The following is a 14,667-nucleotide window of genomic DNA, read 5'->3' as shown; positions in this document are numbered from 1 at the left end:
CCGCGTTTGGGAACCACAACAACCTCTTATTTCACTGGTGTTAGCTTTATTTTTGTGTTCTATTAAAGACCTCTATGGGTCATCAGACACTCCAATAGATCTGCCTTACTTTTATTACTAATACATCTGTTGTAAACTGGATTTTCTTGGTTGCTGCAATAGGGATCATTATTAGATTGACCAGATATATCTGTGACCGGCTACTATGAGGAAAAACCCTAGGGTCAGCACAGTCCTTTCCATGACTGTTTGTTGGGTCTAACTGGGCCATAGAGCAAAAGCAGCTCTTTCAGGCACCATTGCTGCCTTACAATGATAGTTGGGTAGGATGATGGGGGAGCAGCTCAGTCTCCTCACAACCTGCATTTCTATTATGATTTGAGAGATTAAATTTTTCAGCTGAAATCTCAATTTATTGCAACCAGGGAAATAAGTCACCTGCGAACACTGAATTAGGTGCTATTAAATGAACATAACGTATTGTGAAGAAAGCAAGTTTTATCTATGGCGTAGTTCCCTTTAATTTGCTGTAACACAGTTAGGAATGTCTGAACTGGGTCCAATGTATTGTGTCCTGTCATTGAACCTGATGGGTGCATATAAAACTCTCCACGACACTGCCTACAGAGCACTGGAAGTGTATAGTAAGTAGTGATTTCATCTGCTACTTCTATACTTGGATGTACTATCTCCTCTATGCACATTTATAGTTTCCCAGGCTGTATCTTCTATTGATTTTACCTTCTTGCCTCTTTGTCTTATTTCTCTGTGTTGGTTTTTTTTGTACTTTTTTGTTCACAAAAGTAAAGGGCAATAGAATATGTCGGTGTTGGGTATATAATTAAATGTTAGCAATAAATTATTTTATATTTCTATCCCCATGTTTTTAATTGTTTGCTCTGATTATATTCTTGGGTGCTGGTTATAAATGTTTTCACTTTATGGAGGCTATTTATTAAACAGTGTAAACCCATAAATGACTTGGTATGAAGTTACAGATGAAGCATGGCGCGGATCACTTGTATCGGACCTCCGTGTCTCGCCTTTTTACACAGGTTAGCGTCCTGAGCCACCAGCAGCTGCATGCAATGCCAGTATTCGGCGGGGTACCCGTACATTGTAGTTTTGTCACATTTGCGATGTGATTAAGACATATATTGTGAAAAAGTCTCTGGCGGAACAGGGCAAAACACAGAAAACCATAAGATGACCCAATCTGTCTTACTATAATATTTACATAACTTTGCATAACTATAGTTGGCTCAGAGAATTGGCAGCCGTCCCTCCCAGGGTAATATGTATTTGCTACTCCCAGGAGAGCAGGTTTAGAGCTGTGTAATAGGTGGCACCATTGTAGGGGCGGCTTACCCCCAAATTCCTGGTTAGTGCTACCAAACAGTAGTTTTGGTAGCCAAAAACTCAACTTTTCATGGATTTCTTGTCGCCATCTCAGGAGGGTGGGAGCAGAAATCTGGGCGCCCGCTGCACTCGCGTCCGATCGGAGCAACAATTGAATAGCTACATTGGGCACCCAATACTAACTGCCGCCTAAAAAACAATTGAATCTCCCCCTTATAGTTTTTACTTTCATGTGGCAAGATTTTGACTGCATATCAATCAGATTTCTTACGTAAAGTTCCAAATATTACGCTGTTCGTGTACACAGATTTTGGACAGCCAATTTTCTATTTTTAGACTAACTTGGCCACAAATTGTGGGTGAGCTCCAAAGTGACCAGCAGACGGCATTTGGTTGGCTGATGACCATTAACTGCCTATGTGCAATATTTGAGTGACTATATTTCTTCGGTCATGTAGTAGGCTGAATCAGCCAGTGAATGAACGGTTAAGGGAATTCTCAAATTTAAGGGCATGGTGTATGTAGAGCATACTTGCCTACTTTTGAAACGGATCTGGTCAGAATGCCGGCAGACGGAATACCGGACGTCGATATACCGACGCCAGAATCCCGAACACGATCAAGATACCGACACCACTATGGCGAAGAGGATGAAGATACCACTTAGGGGGGACAGAGGGAGGGTAAGTGTACATACCAGCCCCTGTCAGGATTTTGCAGATCGGGATGCGGCTGTTGGTCTTCTGACCGCCAGTCATCCATACCCATTCCTTTGGAAAAAGAATTTCAGGGAGATTGTAAAAGCAGCACCTATGAGCGGGCGGTAAAGTGGACGTGTACTGCTACATCTGAGAGGTGTGCCATAAAGTTTACTTACATCCAAATGTCAACGAGACCCAAAGCAGTCCGTAAGATCTACTTGTTGATTGAAAACACTCTAATACTTTTCAAGTCTTGTTCACGTATTGTGTTTTACAAGGGGTTCCATATAAGTATCCAAGAGAAACTTTATATGAAAATGCATGTAGCCATAGGGGTCATTGTGCCTTATAAACAATGCAGGGAAATGGCACTGATAAAACCAAATGAATGTATATATGTTCGATATATTTGTTTCCAAGTTTATAACAGCTATATAATGGGGGTAAAGGTGCCCATCCACTAACAGACATGAAAACGACTGCACGATTACGACATTGTAATCGTGCAGTCGTTTGCAGATGATTGATGAGCCTGCACTGAACGACTGCTCATTCAGTGCAGGCTCATCACAGACTTTCAAACATGCTCAACCTGACGTTATCGTCAGGTTGACCAGCATGTTTGCACGATGATGGATGTCTAAACGACCAGTGGGCACCCACATCTCTGGTCATTTTAGACATTTTTCCAAACGATTTATAAACGATCGTTATCGTTCAATCACTCAACTTAATCGTCTCGTGGATGGGCACCTTAAGGTGCAATCAGGGAGATTGCTAGACTCTTTAGGGAAGCTGGGAAATTGCTACTACGTATTTCAGGGAGTCTCCCTGACAATCAGGGAGAGGTGGCAAGTATGATGTAGAAGATATAACATAAAAACTATTTTGAGGCATGTGCCATCATTATTACTATGTATACTTTTGAAATACATTTTTGGTTTAAAGATTGAAGGAATAGTTAGAGTTTCACAATAAAAAAACAGGAGAGGTGTAGAAATTACCAGCAAATTAATCCTAGCAATTGAACTGATTAGCACAGAAAATGAATATGATTTACATCAATAAAACAGTCAATAGATCTAATCTAAGATTGTGTGTACTAAAATTTAAAGCCGTGTATCCACTAGTAGACATGGAAACAGCACGATTACGACATTGTAATTGTTCTGTCGTTTCCATGTCTAGTGATGTGCCTACACTGAACGTTCACTCGTTCAGTCTAGGCACATCAATCATCCCCGCACATTAAGGACCTGATGGGATCGTCAGATTGACCAGCATGTACGGGCGATGATAGATGTCGGAAACGACCAGCGTGCACGCGCATCAATGGTGGTTTCTAACCAAAATATGCGCGATGCATGCGCAATTTGCAAGCGATTGCACGATAACGACGTCGTTATCGTGCAATCGCTTGGTAAAATCGCTAAGTGGGTACCCTCCTTAAGATTACTATATTAAACCTGAAAAATGTTCATTCACTGGTAGTATTCAGATTCAACCTATCTGATCCTTCATTCAGAGTTTTCATCCCTCTTAATACTGCAGGCAGAGAAGCTTCTATTTCTGTTATACACATGGTTCAAGAATTTCCTATTTTAGACCTGTTATTTGGAGCTGATGTAAGTCTCCAAAGTGGACACGTCCAGGTCCATAATAGACAAATTAGCTGCTAATATAAGTGGCATTTGTTTTATAGAGCAACAAATGTCAACCCAACTGCATCAGAAATGTGTACATCCTATGTGCCAATCCTAGTAGCTCGTACACTTAAGGAACTGTTGTTAATTTCAGTACTGTCAGTAGCTGGTAACAGTGAGGTTTATATGTGGAGTAATTTTCCCCTCCTCTCCGATGTTATCTTCAAAAAAAAAAAAAAAAAATGACACTGGCCAATGATATCGTTCATCTGCTTTGACCTCATGTTACCCAGTGATTGAAGTTAGTTAAAATGCTGTTAATGATTGAAATAAACCAGTTTTGTATAGTGTTTTAGTACAAGACAACTAAACTAAAAAAATGGCATTTATATATCTGTAAAACTATGAAGGTACAGTACATTGTCAACCTGGTTTTTCAACGCACCTTGTTGAAATGTCTAATATGCCGTGTTATTATTATCCTACATTTATATGGTGCCACAAGGGACCTGCCGTGCCTTACAAAGTACATACCGTATATACTCGAGTATAAGTCGACCCGAATATAAGCCGAGGTACCTAATTTTACCACAAAAAACTGGGAAAACTTATTGACTCGAGTATAAGCCTAGGGTGGGAAATGCAGCAGCTACTGGTAGTAATAACCCCCCCCCCCCGGTAGTGCGGCCACTAGTAAACCCCCCCCCCCCTGGTAGTGCCCCCAGTAGTAATACCCCCCCCTGGTAGTGCCCCCAGTAGTAATACCCCCCCCCTGGTAGTGCCCCCAGTAGTAATACCCCCCCCTGGTAGTGCCCCCAGTACTAATACCCACCACTTGGTAGTGCCCCCAGTACTAATACCCACCACTTGGTGGTGCCCCCAGTAGTAATACCCCCCCTGGTAGTGCCCCCAGTAGTAATACCCCCCCCTGGTAGGGCCCCTGGTAGTGCCCCCAGTAGTAATACCCCCCCCTGGTAGTGCCCCCAGTAGTAATACCCCCCTGGTAGTGCCCCCAGTAGTAATACCCCCCCCTGGTAGTGCCCCCAGTAGTAATACCCCCCCCTGGTAGTGCCCCCAGTAGTAATACCCCCCCCTGGTAGTGCCCCCAGTAGTAATACCCCCCCTGGTAGTGCCCCCAGTACTAATACCCCCCCCTGGTAGTGCCCCCAGTACTAATACCCACCACTTGGTAGTGCCCCCAGTACTAATACCCACCACTTGGTGGTGCCCCCAGTAGTAATACCCCCCCTGGTAGTGCCCCCAGTAGTAATACCCCCTCCCTGGTAGTGCCCCCAGTAGTAATACCCCCTCCCTGGTAGTGCCCCCAGTAGTAATACCGCCTCCCTGGTAGTGCCCCCAGTAGTAATACCCCCTCCCTGGTAGTGCCCCCAGTAGTAATACCCCCTCCCTGGTAGTGCCCCCAGTAGTAATACCCCCTCCCTGGTAGTGCCCCCAGTAGTAATACCCCCACCCTGGTAATGCCCCCAGTAGTAATACCCCCTCCCTGGTAGTGCCCCCTGTAGTAATACCCCCCCCCGATAGTGCCCCCTGTAGTAATATACCCACCTCCCTGATAGTGCCCCCTGTAGTAATATACCCACCTCCCTGATAGTGCCCCCTGTAGTAATATACCCACCCCCCTGATAGTGCCCCCTGTAGTAATATACCCACCCCCCTGATAGTGCCCCCTGTAGTAATATACCCACCCCCTTGATAGTGCCCCCAGTAGTAATATCCCCCCCCCCTGGTAGTGCCCCAGTAGTAATATCCCCCCCCCCCTGGTAGTGCCCCCAGTAGCAACCCCCCCCAGTAGAGAGAGACGTAATAACAAAAAAAACACTTACCTGAAACCCCGCTCCTGGTCCTGACGCTGCTACCGGCTCCTCCGGCCGCTTTGCATTATGGGAGAGACGTCATTACATCATGACGTCTCTCCCATTACCCACTGCGAAAGCCGGAAGATGGCTCCCGCAGTGGGAGCAGCAGCAGCCGATGAGAGTCTGACAGACTCTCATAGGCTGCTAATTACAACAAACACACAGCTGCCAGAGCCGGCGGCTGTGTGTTTGGCACTGTGTAGTGCTGACCGAACTCCGTCCGGTCAGCACTACACACGCGGTGCAGCTGTGTCACACACACACATGGGGTCATTCAGACCCGCTCGCGAGCGAAGGTCTCTCGCAAGCGGGTCGATGTTGGGCGCATGCGCACGACGGAGGGAGCTCCGTCGTGCGCATGCGCGAGACCCGGCAAGCGATGAGAAATACGTCGCTCGGGGTCTCGCACCAAAGGGGGCGTGCTGTTGATGGTGAGTGACAGCACGCCCCCTTTGGTGGACGTGCCGGGGGCGTGGCTGCCAGACGGAGGCGTTCCCATGGGAATGCCTACCGTCTGGGTCCGGCCCCACTGACATCACTAGTGATGTCAGTGGGAGTGCTTTTGGCTCTGATAGAGCCAAAATCACTCCAGGGCTTGCGGTCACCGAGACCCTACCGCGGGGTCTCGTCGCAAGCCCGATGGTCGCGATGGTCTTGACCATTGCGACCATCATCATGGACGCTCGCTATAGCTGTGGGTGGTAACCCACAGCTACGCGAGCGTCCATGGGGCCGCTCCAAAAACGGGTAGGAGGGCCCTGATTCAGAGCGAGCGCTCTGGTCAGAGCATTCAGCTCTGAATCAGGCCACAGTCTGCACCGCGGCCCACATGGTACGCAGCTGAGTGAGGCGCCCTCCAATATGTGGCGCCCTACTCAGCTGCGTAACGGGAGAACCGGAGCATCACTCGAGTATAAGCCGAGGGGGGGCTTTTTCAGCAAAAAAATGTGCTGAAGAACTCGGCTTGTACTCTAGTATATACGGTAAACAAAATGAGCAAGGTAAAAAACAAGTAACTAATGGTGCCCATTGTAGGGCGACTACCCCCTCCATCTTAATGGGATTGTACATTGCATCCCAGATCAGATGAACCTGCGGGAAGATCTGGGGATGCGATGTACGATCCCGCGGGAGCGTGCAGCACGATATCCGGTACGATATTGTGCCCATACACGGTACGATATAGCACCTATATCGTGCTGTGTATGGCCAGCATTACAAGTACAGTACAGTACAAAACATTGCAGGACATGGTTTATAAACATTGCTGCATAATATTCAAGCACCAGGGTGACCGAAACCGAGGGCTAGGTGTAGGCAGCATGGAGTAGATGATAGTATAAGTAATGGAAGGGAAAGCACATGAGGGAAGAGGTCCCTGCTTGTGAGAGCTTACATTCTGAAGAGGAGGGGCAGACAGACAGGGGTGGCACAGATGGAGACCGTGAGCATGGAACAGCGGGTTAGGATGAGAGCTGGAAGCCTTTGATGGAAATAGTGGGTCTTGAGAGCCTGTTTGAAGTTTAGTAGAGAGGAGGAGAGTCTGATAGTAAGAAAGTTCCATAGGTGGGGAGCAGCAAGGGCAAAATCTTGGATGCAGGAGTGGAGAAAGTAATCAGTTGGCGATATTAATATGTGGAGTGAGGCTAGTGGGAGTGTGAAGGGAGATAAGGTCAGAGATGTAAATAGGAGATATCTGAAGTGCTCCCCACACCTTTAGGGCAAATGAGGATATGTATGACCCGGTGTTATGGGGTTCAGTGGTATCCGCGCACGTTATTTGCAGTTATACCGCTTCTCTCCAATATTAATGTGGGGTTGGGTGGTAAATGACGGGCACTATGTGCCCCTGTTATTATCGCTGCTGCTATCTACAAGAGAGCGCGCCAATGTGCCATCCAATGAATGAACGGTCAGTGGCTCTGACCATTCCGACAGCTACAGCTGTCGTTCCCCTATCACCACAGCAAGGACAGCACTGTCCCTGGCTGTGGCGGCTTCGGGCTGCACGTGAGATCTCGCGCATTCCCAGTGGAGCTGGCCGGGAAGGGAGACACTAGGCTGTGGGCTCTGGCGGGGATCGCCCAGTCCAGCAGACGAGATGTTAATACATCTTGTCGGTACTTCTTCCTGCTTCTCCTCCGCAAAGAGGCGAAGCAGGAAGAGTTATAGCGGCACAATCCGCTATAATACATCTCCCCCAGTGTCCTAATGAGTTTTGATACAGGTCAAACATCTGCATGCCAGTTGAGATCATGTAACATGAAAGCCTCTGCTATTCTATGAATGAATCTCTCTATGGCTAACATCGTGTCATGCTGTAGAGGGGTGATATAGAGCGCTATAGACATATTTATGTATTGACATCTTTGTTATTTCCTGTATAGTATTCACAGCATAAAAGTATATCAGACAAATTCACATACAGTACAAGCTTTACTAGGAAATGGCCATACTTATGTAACCTCTATAAGATGATCAAATCGATATTATTAGGTGCACTGCGTCTTCATCTGATATACAGTACAGCATTTTTGGAGCATTGGTATCAAGTTGAATGTGACAGAGAATTGAATTAGAATATTACCATTTGTTATTATATTAACAAATATGTACACGCAACAGTGATCCATATAGGGTTTGTTATTGAAAAATACAGGGTCTGTTTTCACTTGGCTTTGGTAGGAGAGATTAGGAAAGATCTGGGAACAAGCCTTTACACAGATTGATTTGATTTCTTATGGTAATAATTAACAGAGATTTGAAAATGTAGTAATTGTTTCTTGTGTTATTTATTACCAATGGATTTTAGGTCATGTCACATGATTCCTTTCAAACAATAGCAGTACAGGTTGAGTCTCCCATATCCGAAATGCTCGGGACTAGGAGCATTTCAGATTTTGCATTATTTTGGTTTTCAGAATACCTGGAGGGAGGGGGAAAATCTTGTGGGTGCTACGGCAGGCCCTGCATGTGCTGCGGGGGGGGGGGATCTAGTGGGTGTCGCGGGTGGTCCGGCGGTTGACTCGGGAAGGGGGGGGGGGGGTGCTGCGCAACTAGTTATTGGCCATTGATACTAATGACATCAGGTCATGTCATGACGTCACAGCTGGTGTACTCACTAATGTGCTTGGAAAAAAAATATATAAAGTGGACCCGTACCAATTTATAAAGAATACACAAATTATCTGAGATGTATGTGTATATATATATATATATATATATATTTATATATTAGTGTTTGTGTTGAGTTTGAGGAACCAACAATTTCAGCCAAAGTCATAGGTTATCACGATCACTAGAATAAAAGACAAAAATAAGCAGATTGTAATACCGTCAAGGTGCAGGTTGAGTCTCCAATATCCAAAATGCTTGGGACCAGGGGTATTTTGGAGAACGGAATATTCCGTATTTTGGAATATTTGCATATCATAATGAGATATCTTGGGAATGGGACCCAAATATACACACAGAATGCATTTATGTGTTATATACACCTTATACACACAGCCTGCAGGTCATTTTATACAATATTTTCAATAATTTGGGCTCAAACAAAGTTTGTGTACATACATAAAATTCAGTTATGTTTCATATACACTTTATACACACAGCCTAAAGGTAATTTTATACAATATTTATAATATCTGTATTAGACAAAGTTTGTGTACATTGAACTACCACAAATAAAATCAAAGGTTTTATTTTCTCAGTCAAGCCAAAAAAATTCTGTATTTCGGAATATTCCGTGTTTCGGAATATTTGGATATGGGAGACTCAACCTGTATAATACATACCAATAGCAAGTAATAAGTTATTTGTACATTTAAAAATAACAATTTGCACTTATCTGAATTATATACAGGAACTCAGCCAAATAGACCAGGTCCAGTCCCCAACGCGTATCATCATGGCACTGTGTATAATGTCACCAAGACATTATCAGGGGCACATGTACAGAAAGAGACTGAGCCAGGTTTCTATAGCAGCTTTAATCCCATTCAGTAGTGATTAGTAAAACAACCTTCACCTGTGAATCGGAGAATAAAAATGGTGGACACCAGATATCTGTGCAGTCTGCTGAGTGATGCAAGTTGCTCTTCTTTTGTTTACCACAGAAATCACACTGCAGCATTTACTCCTCAGCGACAGAGGGAGGCAGTCGGGAAGCCGACTGCCTAAATACCGGCAGCCGGCTTCCCGACTGTCTTCTCCCGGCATGGGTGAAATGCCGGGCGTCTACATATAGACGCCTGCATTTCCCCGGCGCCCGGCATCACGATCGTACTGATGCCGGGCGCCGCGAGCGGACAGCCGCGGGGGGGGAGGGTTAGGTTTAGGGCTCCCGCGGGGGACTTAGGGTTAGGTACCCCCCCGGGAGGGTTAGGGTTAGGCTAGGGGGAGGGAGGGTTAGGGTTAGGCACCCCCGGGGGTTAGGCACCCCCCCGGGGGACTTAGGTTTAGGCAGCGGGGAAGGGGGTGGTTAGGGTTAGGCACTTGGGGGGGAAGTTAGGGTTAGGCACCCCTAAGAAGGGTTAGGGTTAGGGGGGTTAGGTTAGTGGATACTTACCTATCCACGATCGGGATTTCCAGCGCTGTCGGGCTTCCGCTGCGTCGCACTCTGCTCCTGTCGGGCTGCCGCTGACGGGAATCGAACCGCCGGCCATGCGGCTGACGGTATTTCATACCAATTCCGCGACAGATGGAGGAGACTGAGCATCGACGGTCAGGAAGCGTTTATTTTAGTTAGTATGAGAAGCAGAGAGGAAACCCACACAAATATACACTGAAGTGCCAAGGCCTAGTATTGTGTAGGACCCCCTCTTTCCCGGCAAAGTGCATCAACTCGACTTGGCATCAATTCCCCAAGTGGATGGAAGACCTCTGGAGAGATGTTGACCCATGCTGTCTGGGTAGCTTACCACAGTTCCCTGATATTTGTAAGTGCAAGTCTTGGGTGCGAATGGACCTCTCCACCACGTCCCATAAATGCTTAATTGGGTTCATATCGGGCGAACATGGTAGCCACACCATTCGCTGGAACTTTCCAGAATGCTCCTCAAACTAATTCTGGGCAACTTTGGCACAATGACAGAGTGCATTATCCTGCTGGAATATTTCATCGTATCATTGTGGGGATACACGAAGGGCTGCAAATGGACATCAAGTAATGCAACATAACAGTTACCGGTCAATGATGTGTTCAGACGGACCCAGCCGATGCCACTTGAACACACCCCACACCATTGTTTTATCACCACCAGCCTGCACGGTGCCATGTTGGCAACTGGGGTCCATGGCTTCATGGGGTCTGCGCCACAACCGAACACTATTAGCACAAATCCACTGTAGTTTTAACAGGGGGTCTCTACTGGGTGTTCTGCTTCCAAATCCCATGGAAGTTAAAGAACGTTGCACTGACCTGCTGGATATGCATCTGGTGCCTCCTGAATTGAATGTGGATGTGATTTGAGCCAGTGTTACAGTGACACCGTAGATCGAGGAATGTTGAATGTTCGCACAACTTCGGAAATGGAATGTCCCATCCGTCGGGCGCCCATTATCATGTCCCGTTCGAACGCCGATAAATCACGTTGCTTTGCCGTGAGCAGCCTAGCATGTTTGCTAACTGACTCACAAGATGTCAGATTACAACTGATGCAGGTCTGGGCATTTCGAAAAAAAAAGTCACAGTACAGTGACGCCACCTACCGTTACCTTCAGGTACTGCTATCCAATGAGTTTTGGCACTTCAGTGTACATACAGATAGAGCTCAGGTTGCAATCATGACCCCAATGCTCTGAGGCAGCTAACCACTGTGTTACTGTGCACTTCCAGGCACAGTGAGGCCGCAAGGGTGTAACACAAACAACTATCTTCTATTGTCCTGTAAGGTGACACCACAATGAATATAACTTTGACCTTCATTGTAATGGTTTTTTTGTTTTTGTTTTTCTTACAGTGATTCCATCAAGAGTGAAGATGCATTATTACATGACTACATTAGTGGTTTTCCTGTCTGTGTGCCTGACTCTCAGTAAGTCACACCTGCACAGATCCTCCAATCTTCCAGCCGATGACCACTATGAGAACGAGGAACACAATAGTGACTATGACAAGAAGATGTTCCTGGGAGGAGAGGTACAGTGAGACAGAGCAATGCTTTTGTTTGGGCCACTTGTTACATGTGAAGAGCTTGTTACATTGGGGAAGATGTATCCAGCCTTCTAAAGAGTGAAGAAGTTGCCCATACCAACCAATTAGGTTCTATTAATCATATACTTGATAAATGCTACCTCAAATGTGAAGAGTGGTTGCTATGGGTAATTTTTCCACTTGTCCACTTCTACACTCTAGAACAGGGGGTCCTCAAGGTACACTAACAGTCCAGGTTTTAAGTATAGCCATACTTGAGCACGGGTGTCTTATTTTGATTTAACCATCTGTGCTCAAGCATGGACATCACTATAACCTGCACTGTTAGTGTGCCTTGAGGACCGAGTTCGGGAAACACTGTTCTAGAAGGCGTGATACATCTCCCCACTATATATCTGTGTTGGAATGTTATCCAGGCAGTTTAGGTTTATGGTGATCTGGTTTACAGAGAGTCTCAGTCTTGTACTGTTTGTCTGTATTTAGGAGGAAGCAGAAGAGTTTGCGGAGTTAAATCCTGAAGAACAGCAGAAAAGGCTGAAATCTATCATTAAAAAAATTGATATTAATGCAGATGGCTATCTCACCGAAGGTAAGGTCAATTTCTGTTTGTATATAGCATTTATAACCTTAAAGGGGTTGTCCAGGTGTGGGTGCCCTCCCCAACCACCTCATGGTGCAGTAAGCTACCTTTGCACTTGACAGTCACCTTGCATCACATTTCATTACACTGGAGCAATCCATGTTCTGTTTGTAGTGGTTGCAGTGTGTGTGGGTTATGTACGAGCCAAGTATAATAGTGAGATGCTGCAAAGCTACTCCTGAAAAAAATTTTCTTTTTACTGAATTTTCAGTGGACTTTTTTTTATTTCAATTTTTTTGCATCATCATCGTCACACGCCTGAAGGACAGATTGTAATAGTGTGAGCCTAGACTACTGCCTATTATAGTTTCCTAGAGTTGTATAAGAGGACCATCACGGTTAAAGCTTTTTATCAAAAGTGCTTACATCCATTGTTTAACACCTCTGTTTTCTGGAAAAGTGTATACTTCTGTTATATAGAATGTGTTTGATATATAAGATATGGGGGCTTATTTATTTTAAATACGATTTGCGGGATATCTCCCGAAGACACAAGTTTTCAGGGGGTACCTGCAAATGTTAAGAATCCCCCAGATCTCCAATATCTGATGTGACCCCTCCATTTCCAACCATAAAGTCGATGCGATAGCTACCTCCATCTGAAGATGGCATTATACTATAGTAGCCTGTGGGTAACGTTCCCGCTAGGCTGTCTTAGTGAGGCGCTGCCCTCTGCCCTATTTTAAAAGGGCTGAATGCACCCTGCCCATTTTCGCGACGCCCTGTTAAAACAGCCTGCTGGAGCCATCCCCACCCGCAGGCCATAGTGTCCCGCGGGTGGGGAAAACTGCGGTGTAGCGATCACCGCCGGTGAATAAATGAGAAGGGAGAGCTTGGGGGCAGCCCGGCATGTATAGAAGTGCCGAGCACGCCCCCAAGGGTGATGAAAAGAGAGCGCTTCTTAAAGACACGTCCCCTTTTCTCGTGGCCATGCGTCCTTTTCGGACGCGTGGGCCGGAGTGCCCTTTCTCTAGGTCCTGCACCCTGCCCGACGCTGGACCTAGAGTGAACACTATATGGGCTACTGTATCGGGTTTCCTTTATAGAGGGATCCTCAGGATCCCGTTCTGTCGCCTTCCACTGACTCGTGCTCCTACTGTTGGCTGCACAAGGTCCCGAACCAAGAAGCAGAGTGATGGCATAAGCTGTCACTCAGACTCCAGATGTTCTCCGGGACGGGCTCTTATCGGAGGCTGTCTCCTGGCAAGAGGTTGAAGCTAAATTCAAATAAAAATTACATTTCAATTTTGTGAATTTAGGTGTAAAATATTTATCATATCAGCATTAGAAATACAGATTGTGATAAATGTCCCATGATCCTTATAACTGCCCTGCATTCGAGTGTATGTATATCTGTGCATTTAATCAACAGGTTTGCGTAGTAAACAATTAGCTCTCTGCACACTTGTATAACTTATCTTACCAACATATGTGGATGCCCTGTATGTCATTGGTGTACTCACTGATGTACTCTTTCTTACCTGTGGCCTAAGAGGAGCTCAGCCTGTGGATCCAGAATTCCTTCAAGCATTATGTCCTAGAAGACACCAAGGAGCAGTTTGCAGAAGTTGACATGGATGGTGATGGAATAGTTACCTGGGAGGAATACAATATGCATATGTATGATAGGATAATTGACTATTCTGAAGATACTGTTCTTGAAGATGTCGAGGAAGAATCATTCCGTCAGGTAAGGAACAGAAGAGGTGGGCAATATTACAAGATAGCAATTTAGAACTGTATGTTTAATGATTGTAACTGCTCATCATGTGGGTAACCCTACTAGATATATTGTTCGATCGAATGATAAACTATTTATTGGTAGCGAATGAGCGAGTGTCTACACCCGATATGTCTGTGAACTACATCGTTCACAGACATATCAGGTTGGCCTTCCTGCACAGCTGAAGCAGATATAGTGGTGCATCTGCATGTATGTACAAGCGATTTGCCTACCACCTGTACACTGGCTGCAGGGACCGCCAACACTAGCATCACAACTGCGTGCCCAGTTGTGATGTTAGGACAGACATATTGAGCGGCCGATAAGTGTGTACGGCCGATTGGTAAGCTGTTAGGTTGGGTAAGTGTGTACCCAGCTTATGCAATGTAACTAAATCCCTGTGATATTTTTATATCTTCTTGGCAGTTGAGCAAAAATAAATGTTTGTATTAATTTTTATTCTACTTGTCTAGATCTTAAGTAAATGTTTTTATATACTCTATTATCCCGATAATAGGCAGCATGCTAATCTAAATAGGCTTTTCATATAGCTATTGGAAACTAAAA

General features: G+C 45.6%; 1 protein-coding gene across 2 annotated transcripts in view; it reads left to right on the top strand.

Annotated features, from left to right (window-relative positions):
* RCN2 (reticulocalbin 2) overlaps window positions 1-14,667 on the top strand; it is a 33,978-nt gene that overhangs the window by 10,431 nt on the left and 8,880 nt on the right. For both annotated transcript variants that reach the window (XM_088455747.1, XM_088455746.1), the window contains exons 2-4: window positions 11,544-11,722; window positions 12,221-12,326; window positions 13,871-14,067. In XM_088455747.1, the coding sequence (XP_088311873.1) occupies window positions 11,544-11,722; window positions 12,221-12,326; window positions 13,871-14,067 (482 nt within the window). The remainder of the gene's footprint in view (window positions 1-11,543; window positions 11,723-12,220; window positions 12,327-13,870; window positions 14,068-14,667) is intronic.

This window comes from Taudactylus pleione, unplaced genomic scaffold (genome assembly GCF_031769625.1).
Source record: "Taudactylus pleione unplaced genomic scaffold, aTauple2 ptg000671l, whole genome shotgun sequence".
In the NCBI taxonomy this organism is placed as follows: domain Eukaryota; kingdom Metazoa; phylum Chordata; class Amphibia; order Anura; family Myobatrachidae; genus Taudactylus; species Taudactylus pleione.
The sequence above is the reverse complement of the archived record's forward strand: the minus strand, read 5'-3'. Positions and strand labels throughout refer to the sequence as shown.